At 29.4% G+C, this 23767-nt stretch overlaps 1 protein-coding gene and 1 long non-coding RNA gene across 3 annotated transcripts; both read right to left on the minus strand.

The window, feature by feature from the left end:
• Nucleotides 1-9692: 9692 nt before the first annotated feature.
• LOC111632617 lies at nt 9693-15788 on the minus strand. Its single transcript, XM_023377101.1, has 5 exons — nt 15710-15788; nt 15519-15614; nt 13700-13751; nt 12494-12622; nt 9693-11782 (listed from the first exon to the last, which is right to left on the minus strand). The coding sequence occupies exons 2-5, from the start codon at nt 15591-15593 to the stop codon at nt 9939-9941; spliced, it is 2100 nt and encodes a 699-aa protein (XP_023232869.1). The 5' UTR covers nt 15594-15614; nt 15710-15788; the 3' UTR covers nt 9693-9938.
• Nucleotides 15789-16793: 1005 nt separating this feature from the next.
• On the minus strand, nt 16794-22709 carry LOC111632608. Of its 2 annotated transcripts, none has more exons than XR_002757892.1 (4): nt 22580-22709; nt 18730-18799; nt 18539-18634; nt 16794-16912 (listed from the first exon to the last, which is right to left on the minus strand). It is a non-coding gene; the product is annotated as an uncharacterized LOC111632608 (long non-coding RNA). The 2 variants fall into 2 exon arrangements; XR_002757891.1 differs by lacking the exon at nt 22580-22709 and adding an exon at nt 21113-21247.
• Nucleotides 22710-23767: the final 1058 nt, after the last annotated feature.

Genomic DNA, 23767 nt, shown 5'->3' on the forward strand with positions numbered 1-23767 from the left:
ATTTCCAAAAAATTATACGTGTTTTGGAAATGTTAAGTCGAATTAGTCTAGAATCGATTAATTTTATGGAAGAAAACCTTTCAAACAGCTGTAGTCCGTAAACTTCACACGTGTCAGGATGTGAATGGCAAGGACTTGTACAAAATTGATTCATAAAGAACGGAACGTATTTACCGTGTTATAGGGGGGTCGACTGTATATAAATATTAATATAAATATATGTATATGTTAGACTCAAAGTCCAAACAAAACAAAAAAATAACATTTAACAACAACACAATGCGTTTTGGTCTTTTTAAATGTTATTTTTTGTATAGCTTAAAAAGTGGTAAAGGTCAAACCATATGTACTTGTAAGTGCTCGATGTACTGTATTTTACTCGATGACATATAAATCAGCTACTAATCTTAAAAACTACTGTGCGACGGATTTATTATGGTTAAAAGCCACCACAAGTTCTGGATGTTAACTAATAACGAGGTGATGATAATAAAATAAAAGTTCTTTCTTATTATAGGTTATGTATCTTCAATTATCATATGAAAGTAGAAAACAAAATTATTCACCACATACAGAAATGTAACTTGGTTACTTCTCAACATTTAATCATTCGTGAAAATCTGTTACAGTGCTCGAGATGTCAAAATAGGAGAAAGCTTAATTAAGTAACAGCCCAAATAAATTAATTGTTGAACCTGAAACAAACAGTACATTCTAAATCAGAAAAAAAATAATACCAATAATAAACTTACACATAAATTATGTGATTAACATTATACAATCTTATTTATTGCAACAACTGAAACTGTTATGATACTTTGAATTGCACACGAGTCCCTCGCTTTTACAACTGCATTTGGTCGTAGAACACTTCTTCTTGCAATTACAGCGTGTATAGCTCTCCACTTATCGAATTAATTGCAGTTGCTTCTATCAGCGGCATTTCTTGAGAAGAAATCTAATCTATAGAAGGTAACTTTTCTTTACAAATTACGAACTGATTGCGGGTGTAAAGCTGCTCGAGGGTACCATTTTTGTTTGCTAATTTATAAAAGTTGAACTTTTCTATTCCAACAACAACCGCCAACACATTTTGGGCATCTGTACTGCCACGGTCGACATCAGAGACTTGTATTCATACGGTATCACCAATTTGAACAGGAGGAAATTTCAATTTTGAAATTCGTAACATTTTTGTTGCTTGCAGTAGAAGATTCTCTTTCGCGGCCGCTCTTTTTATAGAAATAAATTCGTGTTGTTCAGTCTGGGTTTCACATGAAGACGTGGTGGGAAGCTCCTCTTTAATATTTCCCTTTGGAATATGGTATTTGTTATGGTCAAATTTCCTTCAAAAGTATTGACAATTTCTTCGAGCTGTTTTTAGGTTACAATATTTGCTATTTGTTCTCCAGGCAACGATGACGATGCTATGCCTCTTTTTGGTTTAATGCCAAACATGGCTTCATAAGAAATTTGGCATATTCCTTCGTGATACGTAGTGTTCTTGGCAACTTGTACAAAGGGAAAACCATCTGACTATTTATTTGTATCGTATCGTTTACCCATGAAATTAACATGTTCTGTATATCCTGATTGACCCTTTCAACCGAACTTTGTGTTTGACTATGACGATGCTTTCCATGAACTATTATAACATCTTTCCACATAGCGCATAGTTCGGATATGACTTGATTACAGAATCCCCTACTATTATCTGAATGCAATATAGCTTAGGTACCAAATGTTAAAAATATTTGAAGAAGGTGATACGCTACTTCTTCAGCTGTCTTCCTTTTCAAAAATAGTAGCTAAACAAATTTCGTTAAATGATCTTGCCACATCATTATGAACTTATATTCGCTATACTTGTGTGACCACAGGTCTATTAGATCGACTTGACATCTTGAGTTTAACTCCAAACTGACCATTGGTTTCAAAGTATAACACATAGATAGGTGATTTCAATCGCGACAGAACAAAGGATTTGGCGACAGACTATCGCCTTTCTGTGGAGATTGGCTTCTCGGGTGTCGTTTCGCCCTCCACCAAGGCTTTTCTGTGCTTGTCTACATACACCGTTTGTTGGAACTGCTTACATCAAAATTGCATTTAAATTGAGTTGAAAATTTAAAGAAAAGAATGAACTTAGATCAAACTTCTAAGTTAGAAGATAATTTTCGTTATTTAAATAAAACATAATACAAAATATTATTGTAAATTTTTATAAGAAGATTTTAAAAAGCAAAGATGATCAATACANACGAAACTTACTTAACACTTTTAGCCATTTCATCTGCTACTGTTTCTTTCCTCTGATAAATTAATGGTTGAAGATCAAGTCCAGAACAAAACTGATTACCTGTTCCTGTGAGCAATAATACTTTACAAGTTGGATCTCGCATAGTTGCCTCTAATGTTTCTTTAAGTTCAAAGATGATCAATACAAAAAATATAAATTTTATTGTTTTTATGTTTAGGCATGGAAGAATAATGAAAAAAGTAGTGTTTCCAACGTTAGAAAAAAATCACTAATGTTTTAGTAACACTTTTAAAAAATTATCCTCTAGCATATTTGAACTCTCAGGAACTAAATACTAGGTATTTATCTTTTGTAAACACCGTCGTTATACTTATAGTTCTTACTCGATGTACAATACTCAAATTTATCCAAAAATTTCGTTTACTCGCAGACTTCGAGTAATGAATTCTATTTACTCGCACGTTTTAATAAGATATGACCACGTAAAGTTTCGAATTGCTGCAAAGAAATAATATATCTTTCTGGAAATCCTTTGATTTCTTCAACTTCCAATGCAACCAATTTTTCATTTTCACTCACTTTTAATAATTTCAGCTGTTCGTCAGACAAATTCAAATTGAAATTTACACTTGTGAAACCGTGAAATTTTGACTCTACAACCAAATTTACGCCAATAAGAAAAAAGTAGAAATCACTTGTGATTAATTCATTAATGAAATCGATCATATACGAAACATCTTCCCTGATATCGAATACATTATCTATACTGAAAAGCCCAGATGGGAGGATAAAATAAATCGTCCTATTATTGGAAAAACTAGAGATGATTGAACCGACAACTTCGTATTGGAAACTTTCATCTTCTTTGTTCAACTGAAGTAGTTCTGATTTAGAGAAATGAAAATAAAACGATTTGAATTCATAGTACTTTAATAACTCCGGAACACCCAAAAAATGAAACAAATTACTAACAATTACGTTGGCATTAGAACAGAATTGTTCCCAACTTGATTCCAGTTTAAACGCTTCGCGAGCGTCAAGCATGAACTGAGGAGAAAACATTGTTTCCTCTATATGTGTTAATACCTTCTCGGGTAAATATTCGTCCTTATAAAACCCAAATAAATATAACAATTCAAAAATACTAATATTACATGGCAATGGAGTAAAACTCGCATATCTGAATAAAGCTGAAAGAAATTCGCTAAATGTGCGATGTACAAAACTGTATACCATTGTATTATCATATTGAGAAAAGGAATCGAGTGTGAGAATGTCCAATTCCATAATAAATTTATATTCGTCTTCTTTCAAAAAACATTTCCTCAAGTCTTTTGAACTGATAGAATACACCCCATCTATTAGTTTACCTTCGCATAGTTCTCCGAATTGAACTAACAAGTTTTCTCCCACAAAATATTTTCCTTTTTCAAACTTGTTTTGCTGCTTCGTTTTTCGAACATAACGTTCGGTTATGAGAGAGAATATTCGGATGTATAAATCAGTCCTTGTCTCAAGTTTTTCTATTTCTCCAAATTTATGAAGACAACACAACATGTGCAGCACCAAAGGACATTGTGCTATTTCTCTGTAAAAGCCGTAATCTTCCATTTTTTCAACAAGATAGCTTGCTTTACTCTCGTCTTCTGTAAACATTAAATGAATGTATTTTTCTTGATATTCTGGAGAAAATCCTTGTATGGAAACCTCATGTTCATGTCCTCCCTGATGTCTTCTGCTGCTTGAGGTCGACTGGTAACCACAATTGTCATTCGACAAGAAATATAAAAAGATTCTTCTCTTATAAATTTTAGAATTTTAGATTTTTCTACAATTTCATCGAACCCATCCAAAATCACCAAAACGTTTAGTTTTTTATCTATCAATTTCCAATTTTTATCAGTTAATTCACGAATATCATCGAGTAATACATCTGTTACACTTTTATCATCTAATTCTCTTAAAATTACAATAAAAGTTAGATGAAAATGTCGCAGATAATTCGCGGATGCCCAATCGTATGCAATTTTTTTGCAAAGAGTGGTTTTACCATAACCGGGATCCCCTGTAAATAGAATAGTTTGGTGTCCATCTTGTTGCATGGAAAATATCTCATTCAGACTTATCTTCTCTCCGCTTTCCTTTCCAAATAAATCTGCCTTCACTACAGTCAATTCTACGAAATAATCCTTTAATGGAAAATCGTTCCTCTTGTTTTCCCAAAAAAAGGATTTCATATAGGAGAAGTTGGTAGTGTATTTATGTTCCATCATCAGACAGCAACTCTTCAACATTTCTGTAAAAAAACAATAGTTAATAACATATCATGTTTTTATATTTTATTTGCAAATTACGAATTATTTTTACTAAGAACTTTCGCATATTTTCATTGTAAAATTGTAGTCAATAAAGAAACATGTAATTTAGTTAACTTAATTGAGACGGTGTTGTCTAATACGTAAAATATATAAATGACATTAAATTATCGAACGAATAAGTCGTGGCGTTTGAAATTTCTGACTTAATGGTTTTCTAAAGTGCGTATAAAAGTAAAAATGTCTCGAAATTGTTCCTTTGTAGTCTGCAAAATTATAAAAAGTATTACACTTTGAAGAACGAAAGAATAGTTGTGTTGTCCTAATCGGATGAAATACCTCAATAATTTATTTTTAGAAATTATGACCTGATAGAGGTTCCATTTTTTATTTATATTGTTTATTTCCATTTCATAAATTTCATTTGATAGCGAGCTCGTGAAAAATAAAACAACTAAATACACAAATTAACGCGATATTCTCTCTAATAGAAAGAAATAATGAATGCAAATGATCTGTATGCTAAATAAAACGGTACAGAAGCCACGTCTTCCAGCACTGGTACCACTGTTAAAATGAATTTACAGGGAAAAAAGTACTTTTTCTTTATAAAACTGTTATTGGGATGTGGCACTTGTGTATTCCTCTGCAGGAACTTATAAATAGCTACTGAAACTAATTTCAAATGAACTCAAATAACTAATGGTATTTCACGAATTGTGTTAATTCTAACTCAATGAATAGCAAGAGAATGTGTGAGAATGTCCAATCCCATAATAAATTTGTATTCGTCTTCTTTCAAAAAACATTTTCTCAAGTCTTCTGAACTGATGGTGTGTGAACCTTCGCATAGTTCTCCGAATTTCACTAACAAGTTTTCTCCCAGAAAATAATCTTCTCTTTCAAACTTGTCTTGCTGATTCGGTTTTCGAACATAACGTTCGGTTATGAGAGAGAATATTCAGATGTATAAATCAGTCCTTGTCTCAAGTTTTTCTATTTCTCCAAATTTATGAAGACAACACAACATGTGCAGCATCAAAGGACATNTTAATTACAGATGTAGTTACAACAAAATATTTTAGAAATTAAAATTGTAATGATGAATCTCTGTATGTCTAATGTAAAGACACGCACTTACCATTCTTTTCTTCATTTTCTTTCTTTAAGCGACTTGCATTCGGGTCTTCAGAATGAATTTCTATTTTTGGACCAATATGGACTTGTGTACAGCCCTTGAGCATCGGTGGAGATCGATTACAATTTTCCACTGAAATTATTTATTACTTTATAAGTTTAACCTAATATCAGTTACATGATAGTAAAAATTAAGCTATGTAATTATATATTGAGAAAGATTTTTCTGCTCCAAAAGAATCTCTAAAGAAATATATTAAAATATAACAATTTAATGTCAGCAAATTATTGTCTTTTTCTGAATAGAACAATTTATGTGAATTTCGGTATTTTTATTTTTGGCATATTTATTTTTAAAACTCTGTCCTTATATATTAAAATTGAAAATAATAGTTATTTCCAATGATTATCTTCCTCTTCAGAAAATAAAATGACAAATGTTAAACAAGTTTAAGACTTAAACAATTCTTTATTCTATCAACAATACAACTGATCCAATTTTAGGCCCTATTAGTAACTTACAAAGAAAAGCGTATAGCCAGAAACAAATGAATTTTTCAGAATTTCTTCTATTATAACAACGAAAAAGTTTCATTTATAAAATAAGAAATACAAAAACACTTACCATTTAATAGTTCTTTAATTATATTTTTATTCTGCCTCACTGCATACGCTGCCTGTTAAGTAACATACATATATATACATTATTCTTTTGTAATCAGTTTGCAGTACAGTAATAAAAAGCTAAATTAATAATATAAACTGTATTTCATATTAAGGCCTCACTGTAACGTGTTGCTATATAAGGAACCATTCTGATCATTTAATAGTTCATAAGAAGATTTAATTATTAAGTTCTAGCTAATAATTTACTCGCATAAGACATTTACTAACATAAGCTGTTTTTGACACGGAACATTTTAACAAACACTGTTTGAAATTACAACAGATCAGCAACTAAAATCAAGTATATGCCAACAAATGTTTTAGTTTATCATCCTTATTCAATAAACCAGATTTAAATGGTGAATAAAAGGTTTGGAAGCTGTATATATTATTATTGATTCTATTAAATTTTGTATGTGAAAGGTCAAAAGGTTTGAGAGATTAAAGAATAATCACGTTTAATATCTCAAGAAAAATCAAACTCAATGAAGATTTTACTTGTTAGCAATTGGTACGGTTTTCTGCGATTTTGAATAATAAAAAGTTACTCTGTTCCAAAACATAATGCACAAGACGATAATACTACGAAATATTCATGAAAGCTGTTGTGTTTTTCTTATTTCAAATTCAGTTTTGTTAGTAATACAATTATTATTTATTAATTATTATTGTTATATTATCTTAAATTAGTTAAAATTTAACGTAATTAAACATTATTAAAGTAACATTATCTATTATTTTTGAAAATCGTTGTTTTCTATTTGACGGCCAAATTGCCTAACGTTGTTTTATCGCTCTGGCATATCCGGAATTGGATCCGGGCGAGAAATACCAGGAACTTTTCGGGGGTGCCCTGTGAAGAATTTGTCGGTCTCTATTCCTCACTATTTGACCGTCCTATTGCGGACAAATCCAATACATAACGAGCTTGATAAAATCACCTCTTAGTGCCAACAAGGCAGAAAGAGTGAAAGAAAAAAGAAATCATTGCTTTTTATGTCTTCTATTTTATATATTTTTAAAATAAATGCAGATCATTAAAAAGTAAATATTATATTTTTGCATAGCATCAATATCTTAAAATAAGTGTCTTGAAATGTGAAACTGTGTAAAAAATTTTGCAAGTCAGAAAGAGAAACATTTCATCTATACGCCTATTTTTACAGCAAATGCGCGTAAACAGCAAACACAGCAAGCCTAAATATTATGTAATATAGCATATTTATAACTGGATATTATTTTCAATTTATGCGCTTATTACACGTGCTCACCATGAAATTCTGATTTACCCTACTTAGTTCTTAGTAGTTAAAAACATTTTTTTACATTTAACATCTAATATTTATGCAGTTACATATTTAAGTTTCTTGCACAATTAAACAAAATGTTTTAGTCACTATAAAATTATCAATATTATTTAATTTAAGTAAACCTATAATTTAGATTAAAACGAAATTTATTTTGCAGGCTTACATTTGCAACTTGTTTGTGATTAACTGACGAAACCACGACAATCTTCTCCTCACTTGAAACTTCTTCTTTTGCCATTTCACTGTTCTCCTCACTTGGAACTTCTTCTTTTGCCATTTCACTGTTCTCCTCACTTGGAACTTCTTCTTTTGCCATTTCACTGTTCTCCTCACTTGGAACTTCTTCTTTTGCCATTTCACTGTTCTCCTCACTTGAATCTTCTGCTTTTGCCATTTCACTGTTCTCCTCACTTGAATCTTTTGCTTCTGACATTTCTTTAATTCAACCTAATTATTTCTGTGTAAAATATAAACATTTGACGCATTTATTTATTTCATTTCAAATCTATTGAAATGTGATTTTAAAATTAACATATAACTATTTACATTACAGTAACAGTAGAATATAACTGTATGTAAACAGGACTTCATATGAAAAATGATGCAGTAGTCGAATTCTCTTGCACAGAGAGACATAAATAATTTTTTAACACTAGAGTATTATTGTAATCTGTACATACTGTATAGATATTAAGGCTAAACAATACTTTCATGATATAATTCTACGTTTTATACATTAATAGATCTTGGAAATTTACATTTGACAGAAAGTCTGTGTAAATTATATTTATTAATTTATGGACGATGTTCAAAAAATAGCATTTTAAAGCTCACGTTCTGTAGATGTGTATCGTCTCGAATCATGGCTTTTCTGCAGAGTTGAGGGTTTAAATTTTTATTAGAGCCATTTGATCGTTGACATGTAAAACTCAGTAAAACCTAAAATTTATTATACAGTAAAACGTTTATAGGAGCAACAAAGAACAATTAATACTACATGTAATAACTTTTTCTCTTGTAAAAGCTCATTATATGTATTAAAATATGTTATTAAGATGATTAACTACTAATTAAACTCAGAAACAGAAAGAATGTTCACCATATCAATGGTAACCAATACCAATCGACTGCACTTAATTTTGATGTCAATAGGTTATATTAAAGAAGATATTTCCTCAAAAAATTGATGAAACTTCATGGGTTAATTCCACAGAAATAATCGCCGCTTTTTGCCTTGACCGCATTTATTCAGAGACAAAAGCTTATTTTCGTGTTCTTTATTTACTTTTGTCTCTGATTAAATGCGGTGCAAGCAAAAAAAAACGGTGGTTATTTCTGTGGAATTAACCCATGAAGTTTTATCAATTTTTTGAGGAAATATTTTCATTGAAAAAATTGACATTTTAAAAGAATATAAAGAAAATCACACTATTGATATAATACGTATCTAATACTTAGAGGTTATATTAATTTATAAAACAAAACCCAAACAGTTTTTAATATGTTTAAGACACTTGAATTCAGTGAACTTTATACTTGCTTTTACGTGAGTTTAATGTTTTTTTTTTTCCTTTTTTCGTGTGTATTTGATAATCACCTTATATTTAACGTATTGTAAAAACACCAGTTAAAGTGAATTATTTGATAATTCATTAAACTACAAGACGAAGTTGACAGTTTTTAACTCTTATATAATAGTTACGTAAAATCTATAATTGTCTTTTTGGCTTTTGCAATAAGAACATAACACAATCGAAACCTAAGATAGATAGAAAATCCTGAACACTTTCAAATTTCTCCGCACTTATTATTAATTCCAAATTTTGAAAGCAATGTGTTACGAAATATAGTATTTAGCAATGTAAACATTCGTGTTTGACGTAGGGTATAAATAACGATAGAAATATCATCATCATTTTTATTCACAAAGAGTACAACAACTAAATATAACATATTTTTGGCACATTATTTTACTGGAAAACTACTATTTACAAACCTGTAACGCTTCAAACAATGCATAAATGTTTCAAAAATCAATTTGAAACCTAGGAAATATGTATACAAACATAATTATTTATTTTTTAAATAAGTTATAATATCACAAAAATGTTTCAACCGACGACTCACAACGTTTAACAATTCATTTTATCTACTTCAATATGTTAAAATTCGTCACTGATAAATACGTGTAATATCATAGAGGTTAAACCATTCTTTCATAGAAAACTTACTATATATTTTACAAGAATTCTATATTATTGCACATTTTAATTTCAGTTTGCTGGCAGACTGAAATAATATACGATCGCGTAAAGTTTCGTATTGCTCCAATGAGAGGATGTAACTGTTAGATTCTTCCAAATCGTCGACAGTTTCCAATGCAACTAACTTCTCGTTTTCACTTATTTTTAATAATTTCCGGATTTCAAACGAATTCAAATTGTATTTTACATTTGTGAACCTATCGAAATAATTACTCATATAATAATTTACGCCAATAAAATAAATGTCTACGTTAATTACGTTCATTACTTGAAAGAATTCGATAATGCCTGAGATAGGTTCTCTAATATCGTATAAATTATTCGAAAACGTTTCCTGAAGTAAGAGAATAAGATAAATCTTTAAATTATTGGTGTAACTCCAGTAATTCGAAAAGTAATTTACGTAAACATCCCGTTTTACGTATTTTCCTTTGGTATCAAGGAAATGTAGGTAAATTTCTTTGAATTCGTATAAGTTAAATAGCTTTTGATATAAAATCAGGAATTCCCAATAATAAAATATTACTTTTGAATGAAAACAAAATTGTTCCCAATTTCTTTTCAGTTTGATTTGTTTATGAGAGCTGAGCATAAATTGAGGCAAGAACATTTCTGTGTCTACATATGATAAAAACTTTTTGGGTAAAGGTTCATCCTTATTTAATCCCATTAAAAATAACAACTCCATATTACTAGTACAATATGGAAACGAAATATAACCGATATATACACATAAAGCTGTAAGAAATTCGCCAAATGTCCGATGAACAAAACTGTATCGGATGATATTATCGCATTCAGAAAAGGAATCCAGAGTAAGAATGTCTAGTCCAGTAATGAAATTGTGTTCATCTTCATTTGGAAATAAAGCCACCAAATCTTGTGATGTGATAACATCTTCGCCTCTCTCTAATCTTCTTAATTTCAGTAGCAAATTTTCTCCCACAAAATATTTTCCTCTTTTAAATTTACGTTTTTGATTAGTTTTTCTCACATAACGTTCAGTTATAAGAGTAAATATCCTAATGTATAAATCAGCCATCGTTTCAAGCTTTTCCATTTCTCCATCTCGATGAAGGCAACACAACATATGCAGCATCAGAGGACATTTTGATATTTCTCTGTAAAAGTCATCCTTTGTCAAAGCGGAAATGAGTTCGTTCGCTTTACTTTCATTTTCTCTAAATATTAATTGAATATATTTTTCTTGATATTCTGGAGAAAACCCCTTTATCAATATCCTCATCTTCATGTCCTCTCTGATCTCTTCCGCTGCTTGAGTTCGACTCGTTACCAAAATAGTCATTGTGCGAGAAATATCGAAAGATTCTTCTCTTATAAATTTTATAATTTTAGATTTATCCAAAATTTCATCGAACCCATCCAAAATCACCAAAACGTTTAGTTTTTTATCTATCAATTTCCAATTTTTATCAGTTAATTCACGAATATCATCGAGTAATACATCTGTTACACTTTTATCACCTAATTCCCTTAAAATTACAATAAAAGTTAATTGAAAATGTTTTAGATAATTGGAGGATGCCCAATCGTAGGCAATTTTCTTGCATAAAGTAGATTTACCATAACCGGGATCTCCTGTTACTAAAATAGTTTGATGTCCATCTCGTTCTACGGCAAATATCTCATTCAGACATATTTTATATCCGCTTTCATTTCCAAATAAATCTGCTTTCTCTACAGTTAATTCTACAAAGTAATCCTTTAGTGGAAAATCGTTCCTCTTTCCTTCCCACAAGAAAGATTTCATGTAGGAAAAGTAAGTCACATATTTTTCCTTCAACTTCTGGCAGTAATTGTCGAACATTTCTGTAAGTAAAAAACATCATAATCAAATGTCGTATTCATTTTTTAATTTTATTTTTGTATTTGTTATTATATAGAAACTTATTTCGTAGTTATGATAAATTTTATCTACTTCTCTTAGTACTATGATGTATACAAGGGCTGTTTTTTAATCTTTCCTTTATCGCTGACCGGTAAAAATACGTGACTGTGAATTGTGCTTATTTATTAAGCTTATAAGCGCTTATGAAGTTACCGTACGTAACACAGTACGTTCACTAACTTTACCTTAATATTTAAATGTTTCTTGTAATCAATTGTATCAAGTAATGGCAAAATTTTTTTCGCGGAGGAGTAGTGGTTCGTTTACCAGCGGTTGAAAAACACTGACATTAATTACTATTTAGATAAAGATTCGTAAAATACGTGGAAACTTAACAAAAATCTTAGTAAGCAAATAAGGATGGAATATGGACAAGTGACTTTCGAAAAGTCGTTATGTACTAATGTCTGTACTGAAGTGAATTGAAACAGATTCATCCATTGGTTACTCTTAGAAATTTTTACTGGTTTTTCGATTAAACGAAATTTATAAAATACAATTAAATAGTACAAATTTGGGCAAAATGTATAACAGTAAATTAGTTAAAGGCATTGATTCTCAGCACAAAAAACACAGAGATTAAAATTACAACAATGTTTTTTTGTATGTTTATTACTAAGACATGCACTTACCATTCTTTTCTTCGTTTTCTCTCTTTAACCAACTTGCATTCGGTTTTTCAGAATGAATTTCTATTCTAGGTCCAACGTGAACTTGTGTACAGTTCTTGAACATCGTCGAATATTGATTACATTTTTCAACTGAAATTAATGTTCAATTGAATATAATTTGTAGTGAATTATTTAACTAAACAGGAGTTGAATAATAACGAAAATTGATTTATACAATATAAAAAATTTTCTTGCGTAAGATCATAACTCAGATAAACAATTATCTCTGTGTAAAATATTAAAAGATAATAATTTACTCTCTGTAAATTATTATTAATTTTTAATATTTAGCACACTTTTTCGAAATTTTTCAATGTAGTTTTTTCCCATTTTTGTTCCCAATACTTTGCTAAAAATTTTAAAATACAGGTAACCCCCGTATAACACCGCGCTTTTATAACACGGATTCACTCTAACACGGTTTGGGAATTGGGTAAAACCCTCGTACAACATGAATAAAGGGTGCGTTCTTTTACACATCCAAGCGAGCATTTTAAATGTTTTCGTGGCTACTTTGAATGCTTTTTCAACAAATAATTAATTTAATGGTTAAATTTTACAAATGAGACCATTCTTTTGCCTCTAAAAGCTCATTTTAAAATTATAGATCCCTCCATTACGATACTATCGATAGTGCGGGCGCCGCCATCTTTCTTTCATCGTCGTTCGTAAATGCCTACAAAGAGCAGCACACTTCAGTTGCAGAGCGAACGCTATTAACGAACGCACCCAAAAATTGTTACCAGTTGATTTTACCTATGAAAAAAATGAATAATAAATCGATTTAAATAAAGATTTAACAGCATGTTTTAATTTTTGAAACTTAACTCCCCTTTTTCGAACTAGTTCTTTGTTTTGTATAACACGGCAATTATTTGAAACGTAAATCCCGTTTTATACGGGGATTATCTGTAATCACATTTTATCTATGGTAAGCATTACGAAGTTGTTCGTAAGAAACTAATGTAATGAATTGTTAACATTTAGTAAAGTTTAACCTTTTAAAATATTTTTTTATTATATCAATTTCCTCTGTGTATTGTTTATAACAGCTTACATTAACTAATTTTCATGGAATCATTAGAAACGAAAAAATTAAAACGTATATAAATTCTGAAGAATATCCTTCTTTATATCAGCTTCAAAGTTTATGACTAAAGCATTTACCGTTTAGAAGTTCCTTGAACATACTTTCATTTTGCCTCACTCTATCCATTGCCTGTAATTAAAAAATATATTTATTACAGTCTAGAGAATTGTTGTCCAAACAAAATTGTTTACTGCCCCAAAAGCAAAAGTAAAAATATACTATGGGCCGCACGTATTTACTTACAACAAAACATATACAATTGTACAGTATTTTGTATGTATTTAATGTGAAATTTGCTTTTGATTTTTTTCATTTAATTTTTAATATCAACATAATTGGTATTTTTAAATTTTTATCTGTCAATCTATTATTACTTTTACATTTAACAATCTTCAATTTTTAGAAAAACAGATTCACAAAGATAGGTGATTTCTATTGCAGCTGTAATGCTCATTGCGTTTTGTTTTTACGTTAGGAAGTTTATCATTACAGACGTATTTTGTATAAAACCGAACTTTGTTATTGGCCTTAAACGTATATTCTAATTCAGAAGATTAATGGAGATTTAACAAAAACTATGCAGATTTGTTGAAACTAGTTCCACAACAACGTCGAATGGACATAAAAAAATTTTAAATATATTCTCATAAACTTATAAAAATGAAAATCTTTCTTGAAAGTCTCTTAGTAGATTAGTAATTTCTTGTGCATATTTTAAAAAAAAATGTTTTTNAACTAGTTCCACAACAACGTCGAATGGACATAAAAAAATTTTAAATATATTCTCATAAACTTATAAAAATGAAAATCTTTCTTGAAAGTCTCTTAGTAGATTAGTAATTTCTTGTGCATATTTAAAAAAAAAATGTTTTTGTAACTATTAAATTTATGTAATTTTAGTAGATGATTTGTGGTTTATGATTTTAGCTGACTTTCATAAAGTTTGAGATTTGCTGTGAAGGCTTCTATATTTTGATAGTACTCTGTGTTCAATGTGTTTTCACCTTGAAGCTGCTTCTTAAGTTCGTTTAATTTCGTTGTGACATTAGTAAGGAAACATAAATCCAAAAGCCACTGTCCGTCATATAATTTAGGAATATTGTGGTTCCTTTACACTCATAAAAGTTGAAATTTCTTGTCTCAATTTCCAAAAAAAATCTTTTATGCATTTTCCTCGATTTAATTAGCAGAGATTGCTAAACAGAATAACGTTATTAAAAATGACTGCCAGTTTATAGAAAAGAAAACCGGTAACTAACTGTCATCAGATTTTGAAATGATATACAAAACATAACAGTTACATGAAGCACCCTTTGGTGGCTGATTATCATCAGGTAACTTGCACAGTAAGACATAATTAAGCCCGTTAACAATGTAAACACGGAATGACTTGAAATTTAAATTTATATGCACTTTTAAATGTTTAATTCTAATTAAATTTTATTCGGCTTATTTCCAAAAAATTTAAAGAAAACAACAAAATTTCTTATCGTATGTTGAAAACACAGAAGATTGTTGAAACATAAGAGCGTGTCTATTCTTTCACAATTATTAACACATATGGGGTAAATCTAAGACAAAAATAATTTCATTATACCAAAATACAAATTTAAAAATATTTGTTGTCGTAAACAAACTGATTACATAAATATATATACAGTGCGTATTGTACCTACATGTATATTATCAGGCTACCTACTAGTCATAATGCATAAAGATATATTAAATTTAATTATCGTTATTTGTTTTTTTTTCTTATTATTGTGAAGTTAAATAACAAAGCTACTTATTTTAGTTTTTTGGACGATATCAAACATAGTCTTGCAGTCATTATAAAGTAATAATTAACTTACAAAAAAAATTTTTTACAGAGTAAAATACATGTTGCCGACTTACATTTGCAGCTTGTTCGTAATTAACTGGACAAACAATGACATTCTTGTCCTCACTTGAAACTTCTGCTTCTTCCATTGTTTAATTCAAATTTAATAACTTAAATATAAAATTTTAAATTTTTCACAGATTTATGCGTTATACTCCAATTTTTATTTGAAATATGATTTTAAATTAAATGTTTAAATATTTACCTTATGTGTAACACTAATATAATTCTACGAATGCTGGTCTTCCTATGCAAGATGCTTTTGTAGGCGAATTCTGTAATAATAAGAATAAACATATTTTAATGATTACTATAACATTGTAGTCTGTATACAGTATATATTGTGTACATGTCAAAGATAATTATTTCTTATTTAATATGAATCTACTATGTTTTATGCTTAAGAATTTATGTTATAGTTATTTGTAACTGACAAAATATATGTGTAATTACAGTTTATTTATTTACGCAAAATATTCAAAAATTTACACTTCAAAGATCGTGTTCTGTAGATATAAAAACAACTCGTAATTTAAAATATTATAAGAATAATATTTTGAATTAAGAATTTGCATCCAAGTCGAGCTTCCAGTCTTTATCGGGGCTTATTAACATAAGAACATACAGTAACCACCAAAAATGAAATTTTACAGGAGAAACAGAAGGCTATTAACACTGCATAGAATAGTGTAAGGTTTTTCCGTGTGAAGATCTATTGAAGGTCGTAATCATGTCATTTCTAGATTACGCACTGACTATCCTCAGCAACAGAGAAAAAAATGTTTGTTCTTATACGAGGTTTCCTAAGCTATCTGAAATGTCAAATTATATAGGGGNTCTTTCTTTCATCGTCGTTCGTAAATGCCTACAAAGAGCAGCACACTTCAGTTGCAGAGCGAACGCTATTAACGAACGCACCCAAAAATTGTTACCAGTTGATTTTACCTATGAAAAAAATGAATAATAAATCGATTTAAATAAAGATTTAACAGCATGTTTTAATTTTTGAAACTTAACTCCCCTTTTTCGAACTAGTTCTTTGTTTTGTATAACACGGCAATTATTTGAAACGTAAATCCCGTTTTATACGGGGATTATCTGTAATCACATTTTATCTATGGTAAGCATTACGAAGTTGTTCGTAAGAAACTAATGTAATGAATTGTTAACATTTAGTAAAGTTTAACCTTTTAAAATATTTTTTTATTATATCAATTTCCTCTGTGTATTGTTTATAACAGCTTACATTAACTAATTTTCATGAAATCATTAGAAACGAAAAAACTAAAACGTATATAAATTCTGAAGAATATCCTTCTTTATATCAGCTTCAAAGTTTATGACTAAAGCATTTACCGTTTAGAAGTTCCTTGAACATACTTTCATTTTGCCTCACTCTATCCATTGCCTGTAATTAAAAAATATATTTATTACAGTCTAGAGAATTGTTGTCCAAACAAAATTGTTTACTGCCCCAAAAGCAAAAGTAAAAATATACTATGGGCCGCACGTATTTACTTACAACAAAACATATACAATTGTACAGTATTTTGTATGTATTTAATGTGAAATTTGCTTTTGATTTTTTTCATTTAATTTTTAATATCAACATAATTGGTATTTTTAAATTTTTATCTGTCAATCTATTATTACTTTTACATTTAACAATCTTCAATTTTTAGAAAAACAGATTCACAAAGATAGGTGATTTCTATTGCAGCTGTAATGCTCATTGCGTTTTGTTTTTACGTTAGGAAGTTTATCATTACAGACGTATTTTGTATAAAACCGAACTTTGTTATTGGCCTTAAACGTATATTCTAATTCAGAAGATTAATGGAGATTTAACAAAAACTATGCAGATTTGTTGAAACTAGTTCCACAACAACGTCGAATGGACATAAAAAAATTTTAAATATATTCTCATAAACTTATAAAAATGAAAATCTTTCTTGAAAGTCTCTTAGTAGATTAGTAATTTCTTGTGCATATTTAAAAAAAAAATGTTTTTGTAACTATTAAATTTATGTAATTTTAGTAGATGATTTGTGGTTTATGATTTTAGCTGACTTTCATAAAGTTTGAGATTTGCTGTGAAGGCTTCTATATTTTGATAGTACTCTGTGTTCAATGTGTTTTCACCTTGAAGCTGCTTCTTAAGTTCGTTTAATTTCGTTGTGACATTAGTAAGGAAACATAAATCCAAAAGCCACTGTCCGTCATATAATTTAGGAATATTGTGGTTCCTTTACACTCATAAAAGTTGAAATTTCTTGTCTCAATTTCCAAAAAAAATCTTTTATGCATTTTCCTCGATTTAATTAGCAGAGATTGCTAAACAGAATAACGTTATTAAAAATGACTGCCAGTTTATAGAAAAGAAAACCGGTAACTAACTGTCATCAGATTTTGAAATGATATACAAAACATAACAGTTACATGAAGCACCCTTTGGTGGCTGATTATCATCAGGTAACTTGCACAGTAAGACATAATTAAGCCCGTTAACAATGTAAACACGGAATGACTTGAAATTTAAATTTATATGCACTTTTAAATGTTTAATTCTAATTAAATTTTATTCGGCTTATTTCCAAAAAATTTAAAGAAAACAACAAAATTTCTTATCGTATGTTGAAAACACAGAAGATTGTTGAAACATAAGAGCGTGTCTATTCTTTCACAATTATTAACACATATGGGGTAAATCTAAGACAAAAATAATTTCATTATACCAAAATACAAATTTAAAAATATTTGTTGTCGTAAACAAACTGATTACATAAATATATATACAGTGCGTATTGTACCTACATGTATATTATCAGGCTACCTACTAGTCATAATGCATAAAGATATATTAAATTTAATTATCGTTATTTGTTTTTTTTTCTTATTATTGTGAAGTTAAATAACAAAGCTACTTATTTTAGTTTTTTGGACGATATCAAACATAGTCTTGCAGTCATTATAAAGTAATAATTAACTTACAAAAAAAATTTTTTACAGAGTAAAATACATGTTGCCGACTTACATTTGCAGCTTGTTCGTAATTAACTGGACAAACAATGACATTCTTGTCCTCACTTGAAACTTCTGCTTCTTCCATTGTTTAATTCAAATTTAATAACTTAAATATAAAATTTTAAATTTTTCACAGATTTATGCGTTATACTCCAATTTTTATTTGAAATATGATTTTAAATTAAATGTTTAAATATTTACCTTATGTGTAACACTAATATAATTCTACGAATGCTGGTCTTCCTATGCAAGATGCTTTTGTAGGCGAATTCTGTAATAATAAGAATAAACATATTTTAATGATTACTATAACATTGTAGTCTGTATACAGTATATATTGTGTACATGTCAAAGATAATTATTTCTTATTTAATATGAATCTACTATGTTTTATGCTTAAGAATTTATGTTATAGTTATTTGTAACTGACAAAATATATGTGTAATTACAGTTTATTTATTTACGCAAAATATTCAAAAATTTACACTTCAAAGATCGTGTTCTGTAGATATAAAAACAACTCGTAATTTAAAATATTATAAGAATAATATTTTGAATTAAGAATTTGCATCCAAGTCGAGCTTCCAGTCTTTATCGGGGCTTATTAACATAAGAACATACAGTAACCACCAAAAATGAAATTTTACAGGAGAAACAGAAGGCTATTAACACTGCATAGAATAGTGTAAGGTTTTTCCGTGTGAAGATCTATTGAAGGTCGTAATCATGTCATTTCTAGATTACGCACTGACTATCCTCAGCAACAGAGAAAAAAATGTTTGTTCTTATACGAGGTTTCCTAAGCTATCTGAAATGTCAAATTATATACATCTTATTATAAGTATGAGTATAGCTAATTCAATGCGTCCGAGAATTTTTAATGCACGTGTTCAGGCCCTTAGTTGTGCAGACCCTTGTGCACAACGTGCACAAGGACCTGCACAACTTAAGTTAATGGTATGTGTGCGAAGATATATCCTGTAAAACAGTGTTTTTCAACCTTCTTGAATACGCGACCCCTTTACAAGTTAAAAAAATTCTGGCGACCCCCCCAGGACCATATTAAAACTATGTCAGTGATTTTATAAACTACGTATTTAATTTTCTTTCTGTTGAGACCTAAACATCGATCGAAAAATCAATTGTACTGTAAAATACACAGGCACAGCCTTCTAACTGAAATTGAAGTTTTTTCTTTTTTTTTTCTTTTTTTTTGTAGAATTTCGCCGGATGATAATTTAATTTAATCAAATAAGATACAGTCTGCCCAAAAATATTTTTTGAAACAACCATTTATTCTGATTATGTTTTCCAGAACACCATCGACGACAGGACCTTTCTTTGTAGGCTATTAGACTGGGATTGTACAGATAACTTACTTTTCGGATAACCGATTATGTACGATAAAATATATTAACTTATCCTGTGTTAAAATTTTTTTCCGTTGCGTGTCGCTTCGCGTGAAATTTTCGTCGATGTTAGCCTAACGTAAACTTTTTAAAATAATAATCGTGACTACTGTACGTTAAAAATTATTTCTTTATTTTTACAAACAAAATAAATATATTGAAAAATATAAAAACAAAAAAAAACTTATACTTTAGAAGTTAATCTAGTATCAAAAACGTTCGATTCAGCACGGCACACAAAATTGCCAGTGCTGCCAGCTAAAACACACACATCAATCAAAAAAATATTGGACTAGCCCAAGATATAGCCAAAGATTGCAGTGCCACAGCACTAGCGAAAATTTAAATTTGCCGACTGGAATTCTTTCGGATAACCGGCTTTCGGATAAACGAAGCTCTACTGTATTACAAGCGTTGCAAGGTGCGAAAGTCAAATCTAAAAAGTTCAAAAAAGTAAAAAATTATGAAAAATTATATGAAGAAAATTTCCAAATTTATCGTTGAAAGATTAACACTAACATGTAAAATATTAATCGTATAACTTAGTCTATAAAGCAACAAAGACAAAGTCTACTCGCACAGACATGTCAAGCGAACGAGTTCAGAGTAGACAGGCAGATTTCAACGTGTCGACTCGAATCGATAAGTATTTCTACATCACATACCTATTACAAATAGCAGATATAAAATATATCGTATTTGCTCTAATGTTTCGGGTTTTAAAACCCCATAATAAGAACTCTCTAATAACACGAGCCTTATTGTCTGTCACTAACTCGATTACATCATTTCAATGATTGTATCAAACCAATCTTTGTAACAGCAAATATTTAAGAGATAAAAACTCTGAAACGAACGATTGAATCCAAAATGCTTAATAAATAGTGTGTGCTCCATCTGTTATATGATGTTTTTATTAATTGAAACACCTGTAGGTTTTTCTGCATTTATAAGGCGTAAAGTTTGTTATTGAGATTTAGTTACTAAATTGTGTAATTAATAGTAACTTATCGCAAAGATAATGTTTATTAAATTGAATAAAAATATTACAATTTTACTATAATTAATGATATTTATTTTGATTTAAAATCATTGCTACTTTAATCTGTACGTATATAAACATAAAAATTATAGTCTAATTGATAAAAATGTTATTAAATCTATCGAATATTTACCTGTTCTAAGTTACTTTTATCGGTTTGTTAATCCGGCTGATAATATAGCCTACTTGTATTAAAAGTTACATCAATAGTTTTCCATTTATTCACTTTCGACCTGGATCCAGCACAACAGAAAAGTTTTTAAATGATTCATTCCAGAAGTGAAGAGTATTTCATAACAATGCGCAATCAAGTTGTTTCTGTNTTTTCCAGAACACCATCGACGACAGGACCTTTCTTTGTAGGCTATTAGACTGGGATTGTACAGATAACTTACTTTTCGGATAACCGATTATGTACGATAAAATATATTAACTTATCCTGTGTTAAAATTTTTTTCCGTTGCGTGTCGCTTCGCGTGAAATTTTCGTCGATGTTAGCCTAACGTAAACTTTTTAAAATAATAATCGTGACTACTGTACGTTAAAAATTATTTCTTTTTTTGTACAAACAAAATAAATATATTGAAAAATATAAAAACAAAAAAAAACTTATACTTTAGAAGTTAATCTAGTATCAAAAACGTTCGATTCAGCACGGCACACAAAATTGCCAGTGCTGCCAGCTAAAACACACACATCAATCAAAAAAATATTGGACTAGCCCAAGATATAGCCAAAGATTGCAGTGCCACAGCACTAGCGAAAATTTAAATTTGCCGACTGGAATTCTTTCGGATAACCGGCTTTCGGATAAACGAAGCTCTACTGTATTACAAGCGTTGCAAGGTGCGAAAGTCAAATCTAAAAAGTTCAAAAAAGTAAAAAATTATGAAAAATTATATGAAGAAAATTTCCAAATTTATCGTTGAAAGATTAACACTAACATGTAAAATATTAATCGTATAACTTAGTCTATAAAGCAACAAAGACAAAGTCTACTCGCACAGACATGTCAAGCGAACGAGTTCAGAGTAGACAGGCAGATTTCAACGTGTCGACTCGAATCGATAAGTATTTCTACATCACATACCTATTACAAATAGCAGATATAAAATATATCGTATTTGCTCTAATGTTTCGGGTTTTAAAACCCCATAATAAGAACTCTCTAATAACACGAGCCTTATTGTCTGTCACTAACTCGATTACATCATTTCAATGATTGTATCAAACCAATCTTTGTAACAGCAAATATTTAAGAGATAAAAACTCTGAAACGAACGATTGAATCCAAAATGCTTAATAAATAGTGTGTGCTCCATCTGTTATATGATGTTTTTATTAATTGAAACACCTGTAGGTTTTTCTGCATTTATAAGGCGTAAAGTTTGTTATTGAGATTTAGTTACTAAATTGTGTAATTAATAGTAACTTATCGCAAAGATAATGTTTATTAAATTGAATAAAAATATTACAATTTTACTATAATTAATGATATTTATTTTGATTTAAAATCATTGCTACTTTAATCTGTACGTATATAAACATAAAAATTATAGTCTAATTGATAAAAATGTTATTAAATCTATCGAATATTTACCTGTTCTAAGTTACTTTTATCCGTTTGTTAATCCGGCTGATAATATAGCCTACTTGTATTAAAAGTTACATCAATAGTTTTCTATTTATTCACTTTCGACCTGGATCCAGCACAACAGAAAACTTTTTAAATGATTCATTCCAGAAGTGAAGAGTATTTCATAACAATGCGCAATCAAGTTGTTTCTGTTCGGAAAATTTTACTGATAAGATTATTAATCATTTATTCCTGAAGATATACTTGTAGCAAAGGTCGTGTATTGATAATATGTAGATTTATGAGAGAACATTGAGAGATGACTACATACTATATACATGCAGGCTTTGGCGCATGCTATAGCAAATTTTACTTAAAGTCATACTTATAATTTCCATTATTGTATGATGAAAATTATAAGTATAATTATATCCATAATATAATTATACTTTCGTAATGATAACTAACTTCCACACTTCCGGTAGACACGGTGGTGTGAGTCCTGACAAGGCATCAAAGAGGTGTCGACCCTCTAGTCACATGTATGTGTGTTTTTAATATTACAATTGACACAACCGCAGTTGTAATTGATAAACAATTTGAAAAACATTTATATTATTTCAAGGTTTAAATATGGATTTGTGGTGAAATGAGACCCTTTGAAATCGTTCTTTTATTCTGTAAAAGCTGAAGTTTGAGAACTTGTCAATAACTAATGTTTTAAACCCTGTTGTTTAATTATAATGACGGAATAATCCTTTTTATTGTAATTTCGAGGTAATTTAATGGCTATATAGTTTACAAACCTCAACAAAGAATTATGTTCGAACCATTGGACAATATTCCACTGGGTGTTTCAGGCCCAGTGTCCACCACTATTTATGACACAAATGAAAAAACTTTAACTAAATGGATCGATATGGTGACCTTTATAATTTCCTCCATGTGCAATTCGAGTTATTTTCTTTTTCATCCTCTTATGCCAATTTTATATGTAATTTCAACGTCATCGACGTTTTACTTTGATTGTATAGAAGTGAAATCATGGATTCATCCATGTTAATTTCTTGTTTATTATAATTTATGCAAAGTATTAGTGTGTTTTCATTTCGAAATTAATATCTTTATCTCTTTCAGAAAGAATTTCGCTTCTGAAAGAGCATCAATGATCGTTTCAGTACTATTAAAAAAGCACGAAAATTTCTAGATAAG

The sequence above is a fragment of the Centruroides sculpturatus genome, unplaced genomic scaffold (assembly GCF_000671375.1).
Source record: "Centruroides sculpturatus isolate CEXI.00-Female unplaced genomic scaffold, Cexi_2.0 scaffold689, whole genome shotgun sequence".
Taxonomy (NCBI): domain Eukaryota; kingdom Metazoa; phylum Arthropoda; class Arachnida; order Scorpiones; family Buthidae; genus Centruroides; species Centruroides sculpturatus.